The sequence below is a fragment of the Tiliqua scincoides genome, chromosome 3 (assembly GCF_035046505.1).
Source record: "Tiliqua scincoides isolate rTilSci1 chromosome 3, rTilSci1.hap2, whole genome shotgun sequence".
NCBI classification, from domain to species: Eukaryota; Metazoa; Chordata; class Lepidosauria; order Squamata; family Scincidae; genus Tiliqua; species Tiliqua scincoides.
In genome coordinates this window covers 165311299-165338360 of record NC_089823.1, presented here as the reverse complement: position 1 = coordinate 165338360, position 27062 = coordinate 165311299, and the positions used below count along the sequence as shown (strand labels likewise).

The 27062-nt window shown below is 44.8% G+C and overlaps 1 protein-coding gene and 1 pseudogene across 1 annotated transcript in view; both read left to right on the top strand.

Annotated features, from left to right (window-relative positions):
• LOC136644909 (gamma-aminobutyric acid receptor subunit pi-like) overlaps positions 1 to 27062 on the top strand; it is a 50358-nt gene that overhangs the window by 15318 nt on the left and 7978 nt on the right. Inside the window, exons 4-6 of the mRNA XM_066621121.1 lie at positions 2390 to 2607; positions 3735 to 3817; positions 21377 to 21514. Of these exons, the coding sequence (XP_066477218.1) occupies positions 2390 to 2607; positions 3735 to 3817; positions 21377 to 21514 (439 nt within the window). The remainder of the gene's footprint in view (positions 1 to 2389; positions 2608 to 3734; positions 3818 to 21376; positions 21515 to 27062) is intronic.
• Positions 3232 to 3353, top strand: LOC136646640 (5S ribosomal RNA; annotated as a pseudogene).

The following is a 27062-nucleotide window of genomic DNA, read 5'->3' as shown; positions in this document are numbered from 1 at the left end:
AAATAAATTCAGAGTAACAGTCACTAATTTGCAATTCTTGTGCAGCATCCATGAGAAATACATAGTGCAATCCTAACTTGAGCTGGAACAGGCAGGCTGGTAGGCCTGAGCTATATCCAGTGCAAACTTCGGGCTGTCTGAGCTTTGGTCCGCGGCAAGGGGAAACTTTTCCCCTTACCCTGGGGAGAGCTGCAGCAACCCCGATGGGGCTACTTGGATCTGTTCCACCAAAATCGCCCTTCCCCTGCCCCAAATGTCTCTCTCCCACCTCCTCCCTGCCCTCCCCTCGCTCCCCCCCCCAGAACCCTGCGCCAGCCAAGCTTGGCTGATGTAAACTTATCTATTTCCAGAGCCCACATCAGTGCAGGGAAGCTGGCACGCATCTGTGCAACAGCCTATCTCCCCGAAGTGTGGCACGAAAGTGCTTTACAGCACTTACATGACACTCTTCAGCCAGCGCAAGGGACTTGTGCCAGACAAAGGGTTGCTTAGGATTGTGCCCATAGAGAACAACAGTATTTGAGGATTATGAGCTGTACTGGTGTCCTTTTTACTTTGAAATTTGCATTTTGAAGAAAGTACGTTCCCCTTTAGAGTAAAACGATTGTGTTTTGTCACCCTTGTTCATTTTGTACAGGAAAATTATTTAACTTTTACACATACCAGTGGGAGTTATATGGAAAAATCTGTTTCATTCTTGGGCAAGTCACATTTGACTTTGAACAGCCGACTGAAAAGTAAAAACTTAAGTTGACCAAATGTATTTGGTCCAGGAGAACTGCCCTCTAATTAAATGATTTATGGGGCCAGTCAGCTATTGCCAAACTTCAGTTCCATCAGCTTTATATAAAGGAACTTAGAACTTATAAGTGAACTTAGACTGCAAAAAATATTTATTGTACCCTTACTTGGAGCTTCCAGTGGTCTTCCATCCAAATTGTAGTTGAGATCCATGTATATTTTAACTCTGGCAATGCTCTAACATTCACTGGGCTCTAGAATGCAAACAAGTTGCTTATAGTATTTTATACAACATGTTTTGTTTGCAGGATTTTTTTTTTTAATTGTGAAATTGGAACTTGGGAAACTGGAATATAGAGGGCCATAATTTGAGGGCAATAGACTGCTGTTGAGGTTGGTGTTAGATTGCAAGAAGCAGGTCAGGGCCATATTATTCATAAGGCTGACTAAACTGAAACCTAAGGTCCCTGCAGGGACTAGGGGTTAATCATCATTATTATTTTTTTTGCTGAGGTACTGTTACCTGTGCCCTCGGGCTCCAGTGGTTAAAGGCATTTTGCACCCTGCACCACAGGGGTGTGTGTGTGTTTGTGTGTGAGAGAGGGGGGGGGCCTGAAATACCTGAAAGCCTAGGGTCTCAGCCATGGGTTAATATGGCCCTGGAATAGGTTGCTGTTGAGGGCATTTATTGCAGGCAGGATGGCTGAAATCTATCCATTTATCAACCAATGTGTACTTAGCATCTAGGGTGTGGCAGATATGGACAGTTGCCCTGGGTGCCTCTTGAAGGAGGCACAACTGAACTGAAGAAATGGGAATGGGCACGCCATACCTTGTGTTTTGGCAGCTTCAGGATCTGGCTGTCCCTGTTCCTTCTGTTCAGCGGCACCCCCTTAAAGGGGACGCTACCACAGGAGAAGGAATGGAGGTGGAAGCAAGTCTGTAAAGCTGCCGCCGCCAGCGCTACCTCCTTCTCTGGGTGAAACCGGAAGTGAATCACCATGTTATGTGATGTTGTGAAGTTACTGCCCCAGGGAGCTGGGTCTGTTAGTGATGCTGCTGGCACTTAGCCCACATTCTGACCCAGTGTCGCTCTCTGACGCTGACACTGCCAGGTGTTTCTTCCTATGCTCCATAAAGATGTGAGTTTAAGAAGTATTTTTTTTAAAGTAATAGAAATTCTCTGAGTTCTGGGCACCAAAGAGTGCAGGAACACTAATGATGCTGAATTTAGTGGTTGAGGACACAAATAGGGCAATGCAGTTGCCTAGCTATTTTCTTCCTCCTTCCCCATGACAATTTATTTTGTACGTAGTTTTACCTAAAATCATCTAATGCGACTAGTGGAATGCAAGCCAGGGTATGCAAGCCTGTTCAGTGGGGAAGTTGCAAAGGGAGGATGTGCAGGCCTTAGCTGGTCATGAAGCCTATTCAGCTTCATTGCACAACCCCCTTTTGACACAACATCTCTGGTGCTGCCAGGCCAAACATGGAAATAAACATGCATTCTGCTGGTTGTGTGGAGCTATCACTTCAGCAATTACGCTTTTAATTTTTTCCTTAAATTGTTCCCATGCATTAAGCTGCTCAAGGAAGGGCTAACTTTCTCCTGCAACCTTTTTTGAAATTTGTATTTACTTGTTCGTAGGATTACACAGCTACTATATTCCTAAGACAGCGATGGACAGATGAACGTCTTTGTTTTGAGGGTAATAAGAGTTTGAGCTTAGATGGCCGTCTTGTAGAAATGCTGTGGGTACCGGACACCTTTATAGTGGACTCAAAAAAGTCATTTCTTCATGACATCACTGTTGAAAACCGTCTAATAAGAATATATCCCAATGGAACAGTCCTTTATGCCATACGGTATGTTCATTATGGGATCTCTGCTTTTTCAAAATAACTCTGCTTGCCCACTGCTGAAACTTATTTTAGTGGCATTTTTCTGATACATTCCACTACTTTACACTGGGTAACTTTGGCACAAAAATATATATTTGTTTTCCTAGGCTGATACTGTGCCTGATTCAGGTATTTGTCTACCCTCAAGTAGCCTGTCCAGAGTGCCTTATGAAACCTTGAGCCCTCCCTTTCCTGGGCTACTCCATCTCTACTTACTTTACTTGATCAAGTCCTGTGGTTAAAGGGCCAGCATCACACCAGAATGTTGGGGGGGGGGGATTGTTCTGCAAGGAGCAGCTAACCCTTGCCTCGATGGCCCAGGGGACAGTGGAAAGACCTGACATACAGCCAGACATTGGCCATATGGTGTTGGTGACTGCTTCCCCACCATGGTTGTGATGGGACAGCTGAAGTCACCAAGACTGTCAGGTGAGCCTAGAATTAGACATTCCCATTTTTCAGCCCAACCCGCCGTCATTCTCTCAATTTATGCAAGCTATGTAGCTGTCATGGGTCTGAGGAGTCCCTTAAGTGGCCAAGAGACCTACCCAGAAGGAAGTCGTTTTCTTTTAAATTTACCTCTGATTGGCTTTCTGGTCAACTGTTACCCTGCACATGCCCGATCTCATCTGATCTCGGAAGCTAAGCAGGGTCAGGCCTGGTTAGTACTTGGATGGGAAACCGCCTGGGAATACCTGGTGCTGTAGGCTTATACCATAGTCTTTTGAGACTGAAGGTTGCCAACCATTCATTCATCTCCCCATGACCACTGGCTGCAGCATGCACACTGTCAGCACAGCTGCGTCATCATCAATGATGGGGATAGAATTTGGCTGTTAATATTATTGCCGAGACTCCTTGTAAACGAAAACTGTGTCTGCAATTAGAGAACAATTGCCTAGACACAGTTTTTTTTTAAACACAAGGAGCTGACCTTCCCAGCTTTCTTTTCATAAAACATCAGCTGATGTTTCCCCTAGCCATATGTTTTATCACTCAAAAAATAGCTCAGATAAGCAGGATAATTTGTTGCTATTTTTGGTGCTCAGTGTTATGCATAGATGGTAACCATCTGTACTTTGCTTTTAAAGGATAACAGCAACAATTGCGTGTAGTATGGATTTGACTAAATACCCTATGGACAAACAGACGTGTACCTTGCAACTGGAAAGCTGTAAGTGATTTTATTGCTTCCATAACAAAGGAAAATACTGATTCAGTTTGCAGGGATAGATTCACCCTTAGGCAAAGGATGCTACAGAGTAAGAACCTAGATACACTGCTCCTCCTCCAGTGGCCCCCCCCTTCTGTAGTAAAATCAATGAACTCTAGTCTATCACATGCCAGGGAGGCAGTGGCCATTGTCTCCACTGGAGACAAATTCAAAATGCTACTCTGTTGCTAAACTCTTCCTGTAGTTGGGAATTCTTGGACCCAGTGTTGTTCAATAAATTACTTGAATGAGAACAGAGGAAGAGTTCATTAAATTTGCAGATGACACCAAACTGGAAAGAGCGGCTAACAGGACAGGAAGAGGACACAAGATGATTTTGACAGAATTGGAAATAGGATAGGAAGCTGGGCAAATGCAAGCAAGACTTTGACAGGAGTAAATGTTCAGCATTGCAGCAATTTTTCAGTTCAGCATTTGGGTAGAAAAATCAGAAACACATATAGTATATAAGAGTGGAGGTACTTCCCTGAGCAATAGTTGTTGTTGGCAACCTTCAGTCTCGAGAGACTATGGTATCGCGCTCTGAAAGGTGGTTTTGGAACATCGTCTAGTGTGACTGAAAAGGCCAATTCGGGAATGACAATCCCTTCCACAATGGGAGCAAGTGCAGTCTGTCCCTGGTCTGTCTCCCTGGCTATGGGCCTTCCTTCTTTCCCTCTTAGCCTCAGACTGTTGGCCAAGTGTCTCTTCAAACTGGGAAAGGCCATGCTGCACAGCCTGCCTCCAAGCGGGTCGCTCAGAGGCCAGGGTTTCCCACTTGTTGAGGTCCACTCCTAAGGCGTTCAGATCCCTCTTGCAGATGTCCTTGTATCGCAGCTGTGATCTACCTGTAGGGCGCTTTCCTTGCACGAGTTCTCCATAGAGGAGATCCTTTGGGATCCGGCCATCATCCATTCTCACGACATGACCGAGCCAACGCTGGCGTCTCTGTTTCAGCAGTGCATACATGCTAGGGATTCCAGCATGTTCCAGGACTGTCTTGTTTGGAACTTTGTCCTGCCAGGTGATGCTGAGAATGCGTCGGAGGCAGCGCATGTGGAAAGCGTTCAGTTTCCTCTCCTGTTGTGAGCAAAGAGTCCATGACTCACTGCAGTATAGAAGTGTACTCAGGACGCAAGCTCTGTAGACCTGGATCTTGGTATGTTCTGTCAGCTTCTTGTTGGACCAGACTCTCTTTGTGAGTCTGGAAAACGTGGTAGCTGCTTTACCGATGCATTTGTTTAGTTCGGTATCGAGAGAAAGAGTGTCAGAGATCATTGAGCCAAGGTACACAAAGTCATGGACAACCTCCAGTTCATGCGCAGAGATTGTAATGCAGGGAGTACATGTGAAAAACAGTGACATTGCTAAGGGCATGAGGGGGATGTGGACCGTACCGGGTGACACACTTGGGTTATATATCATTCGATGTGTAAATTAATGCAGAATGCAATGAAACAAACCGCTCTGAACTATCTGTAGCCTATCAAAAGTTACAGCCAAATAACCAGAAAAGGAAATCACAACTGCCTTATGTATCAAAAAGTAGATTTCCTTATAAAGGACCATTGAGAGTGATTGTTATGAGAGCCAATGAAGTGTTATGACACAACAAAGAACCAAAAAGATGTTAGTATGAACCAGCTCTCATTTCCATGTATCAGAACTAACATTAGAACTAATATTAAACTAATTTTTCTCTGTAAACCACTTTGTGAACTTTCCATTGAAACATGTTATATAAATAAATACTGTTGATATTAGAACTCTTATTCAGTTATATGAGTGTCATCAAGGTGGCCACTGGTTTTTGGTTGGTTCCTGATTTGTTGGGTCACCTCTACTCTTCTATATTTAAAAAATAAAGTTAATGGGAGTGACACCAACACTAGTGATGCCACTGCTTTTAGGTTGTGCATATGATATTGTAATTCTGTATGGTCTGGTATGGGAGGAGGTCCATCATGGGGGTGATGCAGTGAGCTCTTGCACTGGTGGACGACCAGCTAAACATGAGCCAGCAGTGTGACATGGCAGTGAAAATGCTGAGTGAGATTCTAGGCTGCATCAACAGAATCGTATTGAGATCGTGAAAAGTAATGGTACAGCTGAATTCTGCTTTAGTCAGATCCCACATGGAATAGTTCTGAGTGTCTACTTCTGAGTGCTGCAGCTTAAGAGAGATATTGACAAACTGAAGTAGGGCCGGAGGAGGGTAACTAGGATGACGAAGGGACTAAAGACCATATCCGATGAGGACAAGTTGAGGAACTGGGCATGTTTGGAGAAGAGACAGTTAAGAAGTGACATAATGTATATCTATAAATATCTGAGGGGCTGTCATATGGAAGATGAGGCTATCACCACTGCCACCAAAACCACTACATACCAAGACCCAATCCACACTCCTCCCTGCCGTTGTCACCATCCCATTCCATCCTGCCTCGGCCCATCCCACCTCCCCTGCCCACTTGGTGGCAGGCTGTCTCCAAGCTGTCACTCTACACAGGGCCGCTCCAGCTTCACTGCCTTTCGTGATGATGGCCATAAAGCATATTCCGCCATCAGAATGCCAAGTCTGGCATCAGCCCACATGGATAAGATTGGGCTGTAAGCAGAGACTAGATAGCCGTCTATCAGGGATGTTGTCGTTGCAGACAGCCTGTGTTGTTAGGGGGCTTGATTATTTCCTAGGTCCCTTCCAACTCTGATTCCAATTCCCTTCTAACGGTTGAACTGAATCAACCTGGCTCCAGCTGCATATGTGATACAAAGCTTGTATTTTTTCTTCACGTGACTTTAGGTTGCAGTTTTCAACCTCAATCCTATGTACACTTACATGGGAGTAAATCTAATTTAGCATAGTAGTATTTACTGTCAAGTAAACATGCACAGGTTATGCTATTAATGAAGTCTTGGTTGGGGGACGACAACAAACAAACCCAAGTCTTAGAATGTCTTGGGGAAAGTACTCAATGAATAGAATCAAGGCGTATTTGAAGCAGAAAAGAACTTCCATGCTTAGTTGCATATACCATCCCTGAAGCATTTTCTCATACTGGAAAAAACACACATTAGTGTGTGTCTTATTGGCTAGGGCCCAGTGTTCCAATTTCAGGTTTGCTTTCACAGTCAAGTGCAGTTCTGTGCACTGTCTCACAATCTTGGGCTGCTTAAATCCCTTTACTTGATTATATGTAAGCAGTCCAACCTTGCATGGAATTATCATCCAGTCATACAGGTCAATCCTTTTTTTTTAAATTCATCTAACATTCTCAGGCCAAGGCTCTTGAAGGGGGAGAAATGACCCACATGTCAGGAGACAGCCTAAAACTGATGTGCTTTAGGCCAGGACCCTCCTTCCATTGTATCTCAATCTTGCCTTAAGGCTGTGATTCTATGCACACTTACTTGAGAGTAGGTCCCACTGAATGCATTGGGACTTACTTCTGAGTAGACATGTCCAGAATTGCACCATGAATCTATATTTTCAAAGGTTTACGCTGAAGGTTTACTGGCTGATAGTATCTGAGTGTCCCAGTTTAGTCTTAACTTCTGCCACCATTCATGCAAGCAAAACTCAATTGCACAATTATTTACACAAAGTGAACTGCAAATTTCTTTTCTACAACTGAGAAAATATCTGTTGACTTTTTCCTAACAAAATTTGCCTTATCATAAGCTTTCAAACGTCCAAATCAACAGCACCACCAAGCATATCTAGACGTCTTCAGGGGAGAGAAAGGCGCCATTCTGTAAACACGGCCATCTAGTGGGAGACAGAAGAACATGCCCAGGAGAGGAAAAGAGTCAGAGAAGGGACAAACAAAAGAAATCCTGAAGTGAAATGAGAGGATAAATTTGTTGCTCTCCCCCTCCCCCCCCCAAAAAAAGAAATCCTGAGGGCAGCATAGAATCACACCCAGTGTGCCCCCATTCAATAACACACTAAGTGGAAGGTGCAAAAACAGCTATTTAGTGCAGGTTAACCAGCAAGGTGCAAGGAGAATGTTCTCAGATCATGTGCAAAGTTCAGCTGGATGCAGCCAGCCTTTTACATTCAGTTCAAAGCAATACGATTCAACAGGCAAAAGCTCAGTAAATTTCCACCCCTGCCTCACCCAAGTGCCCCTCTACCCATTCTTTTGTAATGATATCCTTTCTCCAGACACATTTTGCTGCTCTTGCAAGATAACGGTATTTATGCAGATTGGCCCTGTGGACCTTCAAGGTCCAAGGCACGGGGTGACTGGGACTAAAAGTACTGGGTGAGGGCATGAAGCTATCTCACTAACTTAGCAAGCACAAGGTTTGTGAGCATTTAGTTTTACTCTAGTCAAGGAGTGTCCAAACATTTTGGCAGAAGGGCCACATCATCTCTGATATGGGGTCGGGGGCTGGAAAAAAAAGAATTAATTTACGTTTCAAATTTGAAGAAATTTACATAAATGAATTTATTAGAGATGGGACATATGATTGAATGAAGGTCTTGCAGTAGCTCAAGGCCTATAAAAGGCCTTGCACAAAGTAAGGCTGGCCTTTCCTTTTCTGCCACTGCTGCATCACAGACGTGAAATATCAAGTAGTGGAGGGAGCCCTAGTCCCACAGCTCAGGTGAGAGGTTGAACAGTCATTCTCATGCTGAGAGCAGATGTATCGGGCCAGCATGGGCTCCAGCAAGTCTCCGGAGGGCCAGAGGCTCATTGGAGACTGGGGGCTCCCTGAGGGCCTCATTGGAAGGCCCCGAGGGCCGCAAGTGGCCCCGGGCCGGGGTTTGGGCACCCCTGCTCTAGTCCAATGGTTTCCAACCTTTTTCATCTCATGGCACACTGACAAGGCACTAAAATTGTCAAGGCACACCACCAGGTTTTTGACAATTGACAAAGCACACCATGCTGCCAGTGGGGGCTCACATCTCCCATTTGGCCCTATTAATAAATGACCTTCCCCCAAATTCCTGTGGCACACCTGTGGACCATTTGCAGCACACCAGTGTGCCACGGCACAGTGGTTGAAAATGGTTGCTCTAGTCTCTAAATATGGAGTTGTCAAAGCATATAGCCCTCTCTCTCCCCAGGTTGGAACACTTTTTCCGTACTTGTGGTGTTCCATGACTTGGCCTAGACCAGTGATGGTGAACCTTTTAGAGACCGAGTGCCCAAACTTCAACCCAAAACCCACTTATTTATTGCGAAGTGCCAACACGGCAATTTAACCTGAATACTGAGGTTTTAGTTTAGAAAAAACAACTCATACATTAACATCTTTTGTCTTTAAAGAAAAACACAATAACAGAGCTTTCAGTGATACAACTTTTTATTGAAAGGTCAAAGTTTGCATTTGGCCTGCTTTTGAACCATTAATGTGATTTTTGCTGTTGTATGCATGCTGTTAATTTGTCTAACCTTGGCTCATACTTTGTAAATTTGAGAGCAACACATGAAGCACTCAGGTCATCTGTTAGTTTCTGGTGTCAGGTTTGATATCATTCAAAGCTGAAAACAGTTGCTCACAAGCATAAGATGATCCAAACAAAGCAATCCCAAGTGCTTTCATTGACTTAAAATTATTTGGCAGAGAATTCCACACTTTAAGGATTTCATTTTCAGAACTAACTGTGCTGTCCTTTGTCATCCCTTCTATCTTCTCAAGTGTTTCACGCAGGTAAAGAGGGTACACAGTTGCTTTCCCCTACTTTAAAAGATGACTGGATTGCCCAGGATCCAATTAGACAAGGTTAAACATAAGGAAGTTACAAAAGTTATACTGAATAAGAAGGGCATTTCCACGCACTAGGGAGAAATGAACCTTAGCAAGTGTAGTCTAGTGGCTGAGATGTCAGCTATCTGCAACAGGAGGATAATAATATTGTCCTACCTGAGAGTTACTGCAGGTATGGACAAGACAATGCCAGGGCAGCATTTTTGAAGTGCTGCATAAATACTTATTAATACTTATTACCACCCCCTGTATAAATACAACAGCAAAGGAATAGGGCAGCAGGCACAACTAAAAAGGGAATGTGCAGAGTGATCCTGTGACACTTTACTCAGAATTCAGTTTACAATGAAAAAAGGCTTACTTCTGAGAGAGCCTGCACCAGATTCACACCCAAGTGAAAGAGAGGTGGGGGTGGAATGAGGACAACTACAGACTTGGGGCCCAATCCTATCCAATTTTCCAGTTCTGCTGCTGCTGCTGTGCCAATGAAGTATGTACTGCTTCCTGTGTTGGGGGGGGGGGTAGTCACAGAAGCCTCCTTAATGTATGGGAACATTTGGTCCATTACCTTGGGATGCACTGGTGCTGGAAAGTTGGGTAGGATTGGGCTCTCAGGGTCTGTCTACTCAGAAGTAAGCCCCATTATAGTCAGTGGGGCTTACTCCCAGGCAAGTGCGGACAGGACTGCAGCCTCAGAGCTCAAGCCTATGCCTGTCTACTCAGAAGTAAGCCCCATTATAGTTGGTGGGGCTTACTCCCAGGCAAGTGTGGACAGGACTGCAGCCTGAAGCTTCCACCTGATGCCCAATTTGCGGGGATGAAGCCCCCAGGCAGCTAGTGAACATGCCCAGGACAGAGAGACCGAGAGCGACTGAAGAGCAGTGACCCAGCTTTGATGGCGATGACGTGCTCCCAAATCTAAGAGCTGTGTATCTGCCTGGATGGCCAACTGCTGCTGCTAGTTCATGGCGGGGGCAGGTGCTCCAGCGACCACCCCGCCCGCAGACCCACCGACCGACCAAGGCAGCAGACAGCAGCCCCCAACAGCCTGCCACTCAGTCCGGCAGCCAACACACACCAAGCTCTGGCGCTGTCAGTTCATCCCCGCTCCGGCTGAGGAAGCCTGGGGGCACAGGAGGGGGCCGGGTGCAGAGGCCACCCCTCGCATTCAACACCCCCTCGGGCCTCCAGAGCCGCTGCCACTGCTGATGGCACGCCTGGCACCCTCGCAAAAACCCAGCCCCATGGCTCTCTGGGGCTTCTCTGGGGTTGAAACTCTGTGCTGGGGCAACAGTGCACGTGCCCACAGAAAGGGCTTTGAGTGCGCTCTGTGGCACGCGTGCCATAGGTTTGCCATCACTGGCCTAGACTAACAGGGGAGCCCTTAGCCTATGGCATTGATTCACTACGGTGCCTGTGCACCTAGGACAGGAGGCAAGTGCTGAAGTCTCTGGTATTAGCAGCCTCAGTGCTGCTAATACTGACACGTAGCTAACAGGAACAGTTGATTTAATATGGTAAAACAGGAAAGCTTGCAACCATTTGAGGGTGGCATATAAAAGCAGGATTCCACACTGTCATAAGTCATGTTTGCCAGTTCCATGGTGTGGTCCACAAGTTCCGTGATACATTAGGCCTTTCGTTTCCAGGACTTTTCTCACACAGCCATTGCAACTAGAGTCCCAGAGCAACCTTTGCATCTGCTTAGCTGCAAAGGGTCTTAACTTCTTGTAAGGCCTTCACCAGCCTTCATAGACCTACTCCTAAGCTGTCATTCTCTCTCAGAACCTGATCCTATTCTAGGCAAGTACTGGCAGCTGTTGCACTGCCCTAGTAACCACTCTCACAAAAGTGCTGTAAGGCACTTCTGTGCTGGCTGTAAGACTGCTGGATCAGCACTGAGGTCAGGGCTGAGAAGATGATGCTAGAATGGCTCCAGTGGTAAGTTTCTCCACAAGCCATCAGAATGGCTTTTCAGGGTGAGAGGAGAGTGGATCAGGGGTGGAGATTGCAGTAGACTGCTGCCGAATCCTAGGCCTCTTCTCTGGCCAGAAAGCCTGGGCCTCTGGTTTTGCAACAGCAAAATAGCTGGCGCAGCTCTGAGGAGACCCATTGGGGCCACAGCGCCTTTACCTGGGGTAAGAGAACAAATGTTCCCTTACATTAGAGCTTACCTTAGAACCTAAGGTAAGGTTAGGTAGAGCTTACGTTACCTTAGGGCTTAGAGTTAGGAACTCTAACTTTCTTAGAGTTTGGAAACCACAGTAAGTTGTTGTGGGGGAGGGGGAGATGCAGCGACGCAATCCCCAGGATTGCGCTGCTGCCAGGGGTCCAAGAGGCTTCCTTTGACATACTGGAAGGAGCAGAAGCCACCTGGGGGTGCAGGGAATGCCATGGAAGCCTCCATAGGACTCCCTAAGCTGCTGGCAATCTGAAAATAATGTGACCCACGTCCTGGGAATTGCATTGCTGCATTCCCCCCTTCCCGCCACTTAAAGGGGCAAAGGCAGAGGTTCTTAGGCTGGGGCGTCATAGCGCCCCAGTTTGAGAACCTCTGCCCTAGGACTTCCCAAATTGGGGAGTTGTGACGCCCCGGCCAGGGAAGCCCTGTCCTGTCCCTTTAAAGGAAGGGGGAAGGGAGCCATCCCCAGGATCATGCTTCTATCAGGGATGGAAGGAGTTTTTTTTTACTCACCAGCCTCTAGTGCCATCGTCCTGGGGGGGCCCAAGGGGGTTTGAGGAGCTCCTTGCAGGGCTTCCCACACTTTTAATTGTTTAAAAATAGAAAAAAGGGCACTTATGGTTTTCATCACACCATTCTCAGTGGAGGACGAAGTGGGTAGTGGCTCTGAAAATTTTGGGAACTACTGCTGTGGTGGCTTTGAACCAAGCTTACCATTCTGATCCATGTCTGGAAGGAGAGTTGCATGTACATAGGGACCATTCCCACAAGTGTGATTTTCCTTCTGTTCATGGAAGGACCTTCCACAAGCAAAGTAGTAGGCTGGGATCTAAGTCAGTGCTATAAATAATCAGTGATTGATATCTTCATTAAAACTAACAGAGCTTACTATTTGAAGTGATGTATAGTTCATAGTTTTTCCCTCAAGAATAAACAGAATTGTGTTTTGTTTTCTTTTTTAAACCAGTGTATTTTACTCAGGATTTGGGTGAGGAAAATAAAAATTCCCTATGCACCCAAAACCAAAGGCTTTTAAAATAATACCATCTGTCATTCAAAATGCACCCAAGCATCTTCTGACTGAAAGAATGAAGAGAAAACACAGTAATGAGATCAAAATGGGTCCCATGACATTTGTTGCTTAGCAAACAAAATAAAAGAAAAACTGAAAAGATTAACCGGTCTATGAAGCTCTGGTCTGTTCATAAAAAGGCACACTAATGCTCCCCCCTTGTTCGGTTTAAACAGCTGTCACTGAATAAACAGTGACATTGTCCAAAATTATGCTGAGGATATCAATGTGTACCTGTCAAACCATTTATATGAATGTATAGAATTTCTAACAGCAAGAAAATTATTAAATGAAAATAATGAGCATCTGGAGGAAAACAAATAATATTGTCAAATAACTATCTTCAAAATTGCTTTGCAAGAAGCTTCCAGAAGACTGTAGTAGTGACCCTTACAACCCTTCTGTTAGTGAGATTTGCTGCTTAGTTATGTCAGGCTGAACACTTCCCTGCATGTCAGACCACCAGCTCCTGCTTCGCCCCTCCCCAGCAGCACATAAACTGTCACCCACACTGCTTCCCTTCCTCTTTCCACTCCTTGGATTCAAAATAGAAAAAGGTGCAGAACGGAAGTGGGAGGAGAGGAAGAAAGATGGGCTAAAGCAGGGATGTCAAACTCATTTCATACAGCAGGCTGAATAGCATTGATGGTACCTGCTGAGGGCTGGAAGTGATGTCATTAAGCAGGAAAAGATGTCATTAAGCCAATGATGGCCAAAAATAAGCACTTTGTTTTCATGTAGGAACTTATTAGCGGCAAATGGCAGAAAAGAAAATATACAAATCTTGATCATATTTTCAAGATTTATCATGAAATTATCATGCCAACTGCCCTTTCAGCAGCACCGCTTTTGCCATGGCATGACTTTGCAGCTCTGTAGTTAAGAAGTTCTCTGCAAAGTGACACCTTGCCAGAAAGCAGTGCTGCTGAAAGGGCAGCCCTCATGAAAATTGGGCTCTCCCTGCACCTCAGCAGCTTCTCCCCCTCTTGGTTTGTATTTATTTATTTATTTATACATACAGGTATATATATACCGCCTTTCTTTGGTCGTCAGATTTCTCCTCAGACTTTAATCCAAGGCGGTTTACATAGGCAGGCTGTTCTAAACCCCCGTAGGGACTTTTACAGTTGAATAGTTCTAGTCTTTCATAGAACTCCTCCTTCCAGCTGGATTCCTTCCCAGTCTGGCCTCTCTCTGGCCCTTCGCCTCCCACGCTCCACTTGACGGCAACTCCTCTCTGCCACCGAGGGTCAGCTCATCAGTATATCAACGTGTTGTCAGTTCTCGGGTACTTCCGGTAATACCTTCCTTCCCCCATAGCGTTCCTCGCCTTTTGAGGGCTTTGTCCATGATTTCCTCCCAGAGCCTTGTCAGAAGTGGGACTGCTAAAGGATGGAACTGGGAGAGCCCAGTTATGTAGGCCAGATAAAGAACTTTGGAGGGTCATATCCAGCCCACGGGCCTTATGTTTGATAACTCTTGGCCAGAGCATCTCCAGTTCTTAATAAGTCTTGACTGCAATAGTGATTGTTAGGAGAACTGATTTCTGAAATGGCACTAAGAAACCATGACATTTTTAATGGAAATTTCAGATTGTTCCATTGTAATTCACTTCAGTTTTAACATCTGTTTACTGAAGACACCTGTTTAAACAATAGTTCCATTGTTCTGATACAAACGGGGAATAAGGCGTACCCAGGTCTTAAATATACTATTTGCTTATAAGTATGTATGTTTTATGACTGTAGATGAAGGATGTATTTGCATGGCTGTTTTGAGAAGTGGATCAGAGCTATAAAAGTTGCAGTCTGCATTGATACCCCTTTCATTGACTGTAACAGGGAATTACAGCCCCATACATGGTGGAGGAGCAATGTCAGTGCAAGTTCACCCAAGCTAAAGTTCAGGAAGTTTCCAGGCAGGCAAACCTTTGGATGAATTCATATTCAGGGGTATGAAGAGTTGCACAAAGAGAAGATATATCCTTTAACCTGTGCAATCCTAGTGTTTGGTATCATGTTGTGCTATACAGTGGCATAACAAGGTGGGGGGCATTGGAGTCGATTGCCCCAGGTGCTAGCAACCCTAAGACGGTGCTGTCGCTGGCTGCAGCAAGAGGGTGAAGTTCCATTGATGCTGGCGGCTGCTCATGGGGGTTGCGTAAAGCTTGCTGCTTTGCTATTCAGCCCACTCCAGGGAGGTGGGCCCTCACTTGTCACTTCATGTTCTCACTGATGAACAAAAACACTAAGTGATGAGCAAAGGCCCACTCATCCCCAAGCAGGCCGAAGAGCAAAGCAACACGTGAGGGCATCCCCCCCCCCCGAGCAGGCTGAAGAGCACCCAAGAACTTTTCATCATAGCCAGGAGTGTGGCCACCTCCCTCGACACCTGGCCTCATTCTGGGGGAAGCTGAGCTCTAGCAGGATGACTCTCCTTTCCTCCCCAGCCACCACCTCCAGCAGGCCACAAAGCATCAGCTGCTCACTCTGCAAAGGTGCTCTACAAAGTGATGCCTTGCAGAAGCAGCGCTGCTGAAAGGGAGGCCTGCGTGATAATTGAGCTCGCAAGTGCCTTGGCAGCACCTTCCTTCCCCCTTGTCACCCCTCCTGGTCTGCCCAGTCCCCTGTACCTTCTGAGCTGTGCCTGTGCCTATACCGTCTGTTCCTACCCTTCTTGCCTTCTGAGGCCTCCTTCCATTTCTTCCAGTGCCTTGGCAGAAGTGGTGCCATTGAAAGGGTGACCCACATGATAATTGGGTTCTCCCAACACCACCCCTTCAGTAGTGCCACATCTGCTAATACATCACTTCACAGCTCTTCAGCTGAGAGCAACTGATGTTGGTGCTGGGAGAGCCCAATTGTCTCAGGGGCTGGATAAAGACCTTCAGCAGCCTGTATCCAGCCCAAAGGTCTATTTGACACCCCTGGTTTAGAACATGGCAAAGCCTGCTGTAACTTTAAGGTATTTACATTTAACAGTTCCTGTAGGGTTCTCTTCTGCAACATAATTCTTAGAGGTGTTCGATGATCTATGGGCTTGCTTGATCCTTGCCCTTTCTGGCTTCTTCTGAAGAAGCCCTCCCTAGATCCCCCCATATTGAACAAGTACTAGTCAGTCTCTAGCCTGTCACGTTGGGCCAAGGTGTTTGAGTGGATAGTAGCAGTCCAACTCCCGGAATGTCTGAATGAGACTGTTTATCTGGATCCATTTCAGTCTGGCTTTAGGCCAGGGTATGGGACTGAAGCAGCCTTGGTTGCCTAAGTTGATGACTGCCAGGAACTAGACAGGGGTTGTGCATCCTTGTTGCTTCTGTGGGACCTCTCAGCTGCCTTTCAGTGTCATAGATCATGGTATCCTTCTGGAACACTGAGTGCAGATGGGGCTTTGGGGCACTGTGGATTGTTGGTTGTGCCCCCTTTTTGGGAAAGGTGGGATAAAAATGATTTTAATTTATAAAATTTTAGAAGGGGACTTCTGCCAATTGTGAAATCTATCTTCACTGCAGTGTTTTGACCTGATAACCCTAAGCAGCAGTGAGGGCTGGGAGTATGGAAGGACAAGGCTGAATTCCACATACACTGATTTGCCATAGCTAGTCAGATTTCTAGCTGCAGGCTTCTCATAGCATGAATATATGACATCTACTTTGCCATTTCCAAGAAGGGTTCTAAAGAGTAAGGGCTTCAAAATCTATGGGAATCTAAGGGTCAAACAAGACAATTTCAGAATGGTGGGGACTGAGGGTTGGTTTTTCCATTTTGTGCCAATGGGAACTTCCCTTCTGAGGCAAATAGTGTGTGGGTGTGTGAGTGAGTGTGAGTGTGAGAGAGAGAGAGAGCGCGAGAGAGAAAATAAGCAGAAACAGTTCAAAAGGACCAGAGCAGCAGATGGTGACAAGGCAGGCTGAGGTCAAGTGCCAGCTTGGATAGACAATGATCAGAAGGACAAGAGATAAAACATGGTCAGGACTAAATGGCTGGGTCAAGTATGAAATGAGATGAGGCAAGGATAGTGGTCAGAAGAGTCAGAGGTAGAAAATGTAGTCAGGATCAAGCTGGGGTCAATTATCTGTCCAGTTTCACCCTCCCCAGGCAGCAAAGAGGAGAAGTTCTCGGTAAGGCAGGATCTGACCCCAGACACAACCATCTTTAAGGGGATCAGATGCATGTTCAAGCACTACTACAAGGGGCACGTGCTATATAGAGACTTCCAGGTGCCCATTGTTTTATTTTGATCACCTGGGCAGAAGAGAATAATGGCTCTGGTCATTATTGGGGTGTATGTTGCAAAGATAACAACTTCTTCTGTCAGTCTCCCAGACATCTTCTGTGTGGGAGATGTCTTGGCAACATGGGGCACCGGAGGCCTGCTGCGGGATCCACAGGTCAAGATTCTGCACCTTATTGGGGGGGGGGGGGAGGCAGATGAAACGGTAACAGGTGCAAAGCAAAGCACTCCTGCTGCAGTTACAATCTTGATTGAGGTCCCATGTGGTTGCTATTATAGAGACCAATCTGCATTTCATCTAGACTGATTTTAAACTTGCCATGCAGGTACAAAGGAAATTAACAGAATTTAAAAGTATTTTTTAATGGCAGAATATCCTTTAAATCTACTCTTCGGCTTGTTATTTAGAAAGCAAAATGAGAAGTTGTGTTTCTTAGTTTCAAGGATGGTTTTTCTTTGGTTATTTACAGAGTTAAGCAAAAAAGAAAAAAAATGTCTGTAGCATTTTATAATCTGCTTAATGTGACACTTAAAGCAATTTGGAACATCACTGTAAATGTCATAGTACTGCAGACATCAGCAGACTCTCACCGCAGGGTGCTAAGGAGCAGTAATGATATTCATGTACTTGATTAATATTTGTACCAACAACTATTTGTATGCGCTATGGAGAAATGTGTAAAGATCAGACTCCATCATAATATGCCACTACAAGTATATGTCCTTGTTTGTATTCATAGAAATTGATAGCTTTTAGAAGGAAGTTTTATAGAATCAATTCTCAAAGTAGCACATTGCAGCTCTAGCATCATCACCTCCACATTCTTCACTGCACTGTGACTAATGGCCCAATCTTTTCCATAGGATATAGCAGAGGAACATGAGGTCTGCTTTTGCAGCAGCATGTCTGACAGTCTGTGGAGTGTTGCCACTGGTTCAAGGCCTAGAAGCCTGTGTACCACCAATAGCACTCTGCAGGTCAGCCACCAGCACAGTTTTGCTGAGGTGGAAGCAGATCTCTGTGGCAGTGGCACCTGCAATATCTAAGACTCCTGGCCCAGACACTACTCTGGCAGGCTCCTCAGAGCTGTGCCAGCAAAATTGTTGGCACGGCCTTGAGAAGTCCCATAGGGGACCATGGAGCAGCTGAGGAGGTAAATAAAATTTTTCTTTACCTACCTCTCTTGACTGGCCTGGTCCCCAGCTGGCTCACAGGATGCAGCAGACACTGCATCAATGGCCCTGTGTAGCAGAGAAGATGATTGGCCATAAGTAACCATAAATCTAAGTACTCTGGCTCAACAATATAAGAGATCAAACTTCCATTTTTACAATAACCTATTAACTCATACTTGGTGACTATATAAAGATCAGTTTCTGGATTTTATCTCCTCGCACCATTAAAGCATCATACTCTCACGTGACCATGAAATGGAAGCCAGATGGCAGATTTGTAACTATCGGTGAGTCCTGTTGATGAGGATTTTGTTTTTAACAGAATGCTGTCTCAAGAGGCAAAACGCCGTGGCACAGTGGCGTCACTTTCAAGTTCACTCCGGAGGAGGGGTTCTCACAGCAGCAGCTTTGTGCCTCTGTTCCTTCTCCTATGGAGGATCCCCTTCAAGAGGAGCCTCCACAGGATCAGGAATGGGGGGACGGGGGACAAAGCCACCAGTGCCTCCTCTGTAACTAGGGTGGAAACAGAGGCAGTCATGTGCCTGCCGGTATATCACCCGGAGAAGGTGCCCCTCAGGTTCTGTCCTAGCTATGCCTCTGGCTGTCTCTAAGTACACCCCTTTCATTTCATTTTAGATATGTATACCCTGATTTTTCCTTCCTGAGGAAAACTCAAAGGGAATGACAAAACCGACATTTCCAGTCAGGCTGGCACAAATAGGCTCACCACCTGACGCTGCCCCATCTCTGCCACAGTGCATTCGAGAAGGGAAAAAGCCCCTTATTGTGCTCTGTGGCATCCCCAAACCAGGAAGTGTGGGACTTCTGGTTTTATTTAAAGGGACCATGTGAATGAAGGAGATTTTTCTTTTTCATGGTCTCTTTAAATAAATCCAGACATCCTGCACTTCCTGGCTTGGGAACTAATTACAGCACCATAAGGGAATGCTCCCCCACCCAAGCATACTGGGGAATATGCCAAATGTGACAGAGTAGGGTGAGGAAGCAGGTGAATGCAGCTTGTATCCACGGCAGGATGGAGGAATGTGGCAGCAGCTGACCGAATGTGATGGGCACACCGAATCTGCTGCTCCTCCTGCCAGTCCACCCTTATGCAGGCTCATCATTTGCTTCATGGCTGGGCCAGCTTTGCATACAGTCAGCGCAGCAATATCAGGACAAATATCAAAGCAACAGATAGTATTTTAATTTAATGTGAAAAGTCAGTCCTATCAACATGAGAAAACAACTGCAACAGAAATCCATCTCATAGAAGCATCAGCATCGTTAGTTAACTAACACTGAACGATAAGATACTACCAGTGTCTTTCCAACCCCACAAATACTTAAATACTAGTACATCTAAAATAACTCACAATCATAATTGAAATTGGAATGAACAACTAAATATAGCAGCAGTAACCAAAACACCCTCAGTATGAATATGGCACCAGTACTTTGAGACAGATAAATGGAAGCTTCAGCAGTAAACACCTAGTGGCTCTGGAGTTAACTCTGAAACAGCAAAATAAATGCAGTGGAGCTTCAGCTACCCAGAACGGCCTCTCTTCTGCTCTCCTCCGCACAGTCATCTTCCCTACCCTCACAAGGGGATTTGCACAGATTTCTCCCATGCCATTCATTCCTACAGGAGAAAGTAAAACATTGCAGATTCGGGAGCTATTCTAATTGGAGCAAAAGTGGCTCAGGGCATGCAATGTGTCTCTACGCACACCCAGATGATTATGTCCCTCTAACTCCTTGAAATACATTCTAGACATCTAGAAATGCATGTTTTCATCTATACTAGACAAGAGCTACAGTGCAAGTTGTATTCTTTCTTGATCTGCACCCACACACACAAGTTGGCTGCATTCAGTGTTGATTTGCATCCATCAGAAGTAGATCTTTCGATCTGTCCTGTTTTTGTCCATGCATAAGGCCAGACATTGTGGGTAGAGCTTATATGATGTAGAGCTTGTATACTGTGTCACAAGGTCTTTAGCATGTGTGTATACCAACTGCTGGATTTGGGCCTTTGAATTTAAAGTCATCTATATACAAATGACTTTACCCATGCAAGACTTCCAGCCAATAGCCATGCCAATTCTCATGCAAACCACCTGCCCTGTAAGTAATGAAACTACCTATAGCAGCGCTTCCCAAACTTCTGCAAGGGGGTCGGGAGCACTGTAAGTGTATGGAGGGGAGGGGCGATGGCAGCAATGCAATCAGCAGGATTATGCTGCTGCTGGGGATTTTTTTTTTTAACTCACTAGCTTCCAGCATCAGGGTTCTGGGGGGAAGTCCAGGAGCCCTCTACATATCTCCAAACATGTTAAAAATAGGGGGAAAAATGAGCACTTCTGGTTTCACAACAAAAACCAGAAGTGCTCATTTTCCCCCCTAATTTTAAATTGTTTGGAGGTGCAGGGAGCCCTGCAGAGGATTTCCTGGACCCTCCAAAATCCCCAGGACTGCGGCGCTCTAGGCTGGTGAGTAAAAATCCCTCCTTCCATCCCCAGCAGCAGCATGATCCATGGGGATCCTGGGGATCATGCTGCTGTCTTCCCCCTCTCTCTGTCTTTAAAGAGGCAGGACAAGTGCTTCCCTGTCTGGTGGGTCACAACCCTCCAGTTTGGGAACCACTGATCTATAGGCGAAAAGTTTAATCTTCTTTGATCTTTTTTGAGTACTTTTTGTTTCATGTTTAAAAATGGAACAATCTATGTCATGCTGCTGTATAAAGTACAAAACGCTGATTTGTGGCTTGACTTTATCTTTCTTGTTCACTAAACTTAACCCAAAGGCTATATCTTGGACTCTCCAGGCAGCCAGTAAACCAAGTCACTCCTTAGTCCACTCTACCATAACAGCTAAGCTTAAGGACGAATAACTGCATATAATTCTCTCCCTTCTGCCTTCATTTCCCATCCCTTCTTACATGGTTTCGGTTGCATCTATTTATAAGCTCTGCCCTCTCATTCTGTATTGAGCACCATATTCATTGATAGGACTGTATAAATAATAAAGTGAAGCAAGTAAAAATGTTGCCAGTGTTTTTAAGAGGTTTGTACAACATGGACATATCGAACTGACTTTTTAGATTTCTCTCTTTTTTTCTCCCTTCCACCTTCAGGGGGTTATAACATTAATGATGTCATGTTTTACTGGACAAGAGGAAATGACTCCGTTAAAGGCTTGGATACCCTTCGACTGGCACAGTACACAGTAGAAGACCATTATACATCTGTATCCGAAGCTGTCTATGAAACAGGTAGAGATAATGAAGCAAACCTATCAGTGGTTTTTCCTAGACATGAACTTGCATCGTGGACTTGCTGAAAAGCCTGTTTTTCTTACTGCCCAATCCTGATGTCCTGTAATGCTGGCAGACTGCCAGGTACACAGGCACTACAAGGGCCCCACCATCGCAGCAGCCCCTTCGCTGGTAGCTACTGCATGGCCACCTTTGCAGCAGCCCAGAAGCCACAAATTGCAGCAGCAGTTGCTGGCAGGTTTCTGCCGGCAAAGAGGCAAGATCAGGGCTCAGCAAGGGCAGGATGGGTCAGAGCGGCGGCGGCCAGATCCTGAACACCCATCTCAGACATGCCCCCAGTAGGCTTCTCAGAGTTACACCAGCATCAAAATAGCTGGCTCAGATCTGAGGAGATTCATAGAGATAGCAAAGGCTTCCTAAGGTAAAAGAACAAAAATTCCCATACCTTGAGGAGAGGTCCAGACTGCCCCTCACTGGATGTGCATTCTGTTGGCATGGTTGCTCAGCAGAGGAGGCTTTAATTAGGATTGGGCCCTGAGGTTGCAATCCTATATATACTTTCCTGAAAGTTAGCCTCATTGAATTCAATGGGACTTCCTTCTGAATAGACAAGTTGAGGATTATGCTGTGCTTTCCTGAGCAATGCTCCATAAATTTCAGTTTTAGGATATGTTTAGTACTACCAGTATTGTTTACGGACTGTGTTTTTCTAGGATTCTACGTTTGTAATTTGTTGTTTTTATGTAATTGATTTATTGCTTTGTAGAAGAGCAATAAAATTATTTTTAAAAAAATCAGCCAATGCAAAAAGGCTGCAATACAATTGTACTTTGCAATACAATGCAAAAAGGCTGCAATACAATTGGCATACATATCAAAATATATTCATGGACTGGAAAGGCAATGGGAGGTAGGGATGACATTTAGAAGACAATTACAAGTAATTGCAAGGTCATACTATTTGTCTTGGTCATCCCAAGTTGGAGGATAACAATCTAGCAATTTCTGTGTGCCATTGAGAGCCTTCTTTCTTGAGCAGATATTTGGATAGGAACTTGAACATTATGTTTTACTCATCAGTATCTGTATTAAAGGATGACCCCCAGCCTTACCTCTCAGTACCTGCAAGCCTACTTATAAGCCTAAATGCAAGTGGAAAATGGTCAGAAAGTAAATAACTAACTGCAGGCTTCCTTTAGGATAATGTGGAAGGGTGCAGAAGACAATCACCTGGGGATAAATGTCACAAAAAGATGTGATGTTTATGCAAGACGCTGTGTACTGCTGCCAAGGGTTGTTCCTGGTTGCATACCTCAGTGTGCTAGAGGAAATGGACCTTTAGCTGTAGGCATGTAACTTCATGTCATGGACTTCCTGGATCATGACTCTGTAGCTGCTACCGGCCCTTCTACAGGGCACAAGAACTGTCAGTATGTTTAATACTCTTAAGAGTTATTTTCCAATTTTTTTCCTTGTACACTGCACACATTTTCTCTTCTGCACAAGACACCAGATGGAACTTCTTTTCCATAAGAATGTCTAGGGAAGCTATTGGATTTGCCATTGATAATTCAAGAGTACATTTTTGAGATCCCTAATTTCAAAGACAATACAGTGCTCTCTTTCTATGGGAGTGCCCTGTTGAAACAGGAAATATTATTACTGGTTTACTTTTAAATATTAAAGGGCCCATCCATGGAAGAGTACAGTTAGCAGACCATGAACAGAAAGTACCTTGCTACTTATATAACTAGCATCTGCTTGCTTCCCTCTCTGCTTCTAGCTAGACAACATCATGCTCAAAGATGGCAGATAATTCTACAGCGCTAATCTGCCCAGAGAGAAAGCAGAACCTGTTCGCTATTCAAAAAATAAAATGCATGTCTACCTTCTCCTACCCCAGGGAGGAACTATCCTAATGGCACTAGAAAAGCAAAATTGGAGGCTATTGTTCTTGTTTAAATGGATTAAGTTTTTTCCCCCCAACAAGTACAGTACAACCAGAAGCATAATTATAATAGATTCTTTCTTTCTTAGTTTTCCAGTCCATGTCTTTATATTATGTACTGAGTGCTTCACACATCTTTAAATAAAAGATACATAGCCCATTAACCTTCTTTTTCTGGAATAGTCCAGTTGGCTTTTTAGAAATGCCTTTAGAGTAAGTCTGGAGAACTGTTGTTACTTGTACTGGAAATGATATTCTGATCACCTGCAGAATTTGCTAGAGTGTTGAACTCCCTGAGTCTTAACAGAACAGTCCAACCTATTTTCTTGTGGCACCAGTGGCGTGTCTGCTGCATCCTGCAGGGGAATTTTGGCCTCCAGAGGCCTCCTTGGGGCAAGAGAACATTTGTTCCCTTGTCCCAGGGTAAGCCACTGTCAGGCTGATGAGTCTACTTGAACCTGAGGCAGAGATATTGCAGGTGCAATTCTGCATGGACCTGTGAAGGTGGATTGAGCCCAGGAAGGAGACTTGGATTTGGCAAACCCCAGTCCTGGTCACAATCTGCTCTCCTCCCTGCTCCCACCAATCCCGCCATGTATTCCACCCTCCTGCACCTTCCTCCCACCCCTGCACGATCCTACCTGGGGTGTTGGGCCTCGGTCCACCGCCACGTGGAATTTGCTGCTGTTTCTGGTTGTGGTCGGCCCGTGCGCTGTAGCATGTTGCGCTTTGCAGCTGCTGGAAAGCACCTATCACCACTGGAACTCAGAATGAACATTTGGAGTTCTAAAATCCTCCCCACAAAGGAGAGGCAAATTTCCAAAACTTGGCTTCTCAACCAGAGCTCAAAAAATCCTGGTCCCATCTCATTAACAGCTTTCAGCCAGCTTCAATAACCCTTTACTTATCCCAGCAACAATGGAGAGCTCCTTTTGTCTTCCCAAACTGGCAGAGACAGTAGCAAGTGTAAACTGCTGCACAGGACGACTTCTTTTCTCTCCAAATAGCAAAAAGAAAGGTGAAGAGGCTTATGGGAATACTAGTCTTTGCAAAGGTGACTTCCATTGCAGTAGCTCTCACAAAGATTACCATTCCATGTGTCTTATCTTTCTTCCTTCCTTCCTTCCTTCCTTCCTGCCCGAAATGACTCCAGCAGTGAGTGGGAGGGGCCACTTACATGGCACGTTGCGGTGCTTGCAGTACTTACCATTTTGCCCCTCTCCTGCTACACTACTGTGTGAAGTTTATGAAGTCTAGTGGTACTGTGAGTTAGAGAGAACTCTCATGAACAGCAGGACTGAAATGGTGTTCAGAACAGATCTTAGAACAACCTTTTGGTGAAATTTAAGGTTGGTGAGACTGAAGCCAAGCTAACTTACTGACATGAATACTGTCCAAAGATTGGTTCACTGAAAGCAGCAAAGAACAATACTTCTTAATATCTCCTGCAGCAATATAATGTCCAGCTTCATCCGTTTTTGAAGTACTCATTAAATATTTGTAAAATCATCTTCACATCGAGGCCACCAACATGCTTCACTGCAATAACTTTTAAGGCCCAAAATAGGAAGCATGACACACAGTAGTGCACTTTATGTGGGATCGCTGTACCACTGTTTGTCTTGATTGGCACCCATGGGAGGGTGGGTTAAATACATATTTGATGGCAGAGAGTGGAATGTGCTTTTTGTGGCTGACCACACACTTCTTTCTCGAATTGCCTGGAGAAGCCAGAGGACTTTAATTAAAAAAGAAAAAGAAAAAGAACATTGACATATAGCACTTTATTTTGAGTTCACAGGGATGCATGCAAGAAAATGTGCCTGACACAGCAATGGGCACAAGTCATAGGAAGGTCAGTTCTGTAAGCTTCAATCCAGAACACTCTAACAAGGAAGCAAACTCCATTTAGCGAAATAGAACTTATTTCTGAGTAACACACACATCCCAGCACCTTGAAAGTGAATCGTATTGCCTTGATTGAGGGTGCAATCCTATTCAGCTTTCCAGCACTGATGCAACAGCAGTGCAGCTCCAGGGTAAGAGAACAAACATTCCTTAACCTTGAGAAGGATTCTGTGACTGTGTCCCCACTGCAGGAATGCAGCACATGCTCCAGTGGCATGGCTTCATTGGCTCTGGAAAGTTGGATAGGATTGGGCCCTAAGTATGCTTTGCCACTTAATTGTTATATAAGCAGTGGGTATGTATACAGCTGGATATCAGTACATAACATTATAAACAATAAAACATTGATACTGCCAGATAGGCAATGCATGCTCATTAAGGAGATCAGATAAGATATACCAGTGAAAAATAATTCACATATATTTGTATAAAATTTAATTTGCAACTGGTAAATACATGTTATACAAAATTCAACAGGTGCATAATGCCAGGATCACTGTAAAATTAGCCAGATTTCAACCAATTTTTGTTAATATTTGTTGCAAATAGAGCTGGAACTTAATATCAATAGCAAAGTATTCCTGGAAAACATTTTTTAATCCTTACACATATAAGTTATCTTTCAAATCCCAGTTCCTCATTATTGGACAGCCAGTACTAGATCTTTATTTTTCCCTTTTCCCTTTTCCATCGCTTAAAAATCAGGCAGTCAGAATCTAATCTAGTAGTAATCAGCAAGCATCCATAAATCCACTTACCTTGCAATTACCTTGCAACCTCTGGTCCCCCAGCAAGCAAGCTGTTCCTAGATCTCTTGTTTGCACTACTGTTTAGTAAATGTAAGAAACAACAGGAAACCCTTCTGAGTGGGAAGAAAATCCTGTTTCCCCATACCCCAACACAAATGACAGCATATTGCATTTTACCAAGGACTTCTGGGTGGGTAAGGTTTGCGGTGGCCATAAGTAATGACCAGCTAGCAGTTCAAGCCAACAATTCAAGCTTGGTACTAAGAGAAGCAGCAACTGCATGCATTCCAAGCTATCAGTAACTCCACATCACTGGTAGGGTGGATGACATATGGTTCCAAGCACAGTGCTATAAGAAGAGCCCTGCTGAATCAGGCCAAAGTCCCATCTAGTTCATCTTCCTGTATCTCATAATGGACCACTAGAGGCCTCCAGGGGTATACAAGACAACATGATCCTTGTGTACCTGGACCTTTCACCTGACCTTCTCAGGTAGCCTATTTCTAAAACCAGGAGGTTGCACATACCCATCTCGGCTTGTAACTAGAAATCTGTCCAATCTGATAATAAATTTGTTGTGTTAACCAATTAATAAATTGGTTGTGTTAACATACCTAGCTGCCTCGGTGTGTTGTTTGGCCGTGACTTCACAGATTCCTAAGGGGAATCTCACTCCAGGGTGGTGTTTGGGGCAATTTTTCTGACAGTATCCAACACTGAATACCAAACTCATTTATGTTAATATATAGATAAGTGTGTATATATACAGTATGTGGATACAGATATAGACATAGATTTGACTCTGGTGGACTTGTAAGTTGAACATCCTGCTCAAAAATATTTAAAGCATAACAAAAATGGAATTACCATCCGCAGAGTAAAACCCATTCTCCTATTATGTGATCAGCATACATTCATCTAAATTGCCTATTGTATTTTT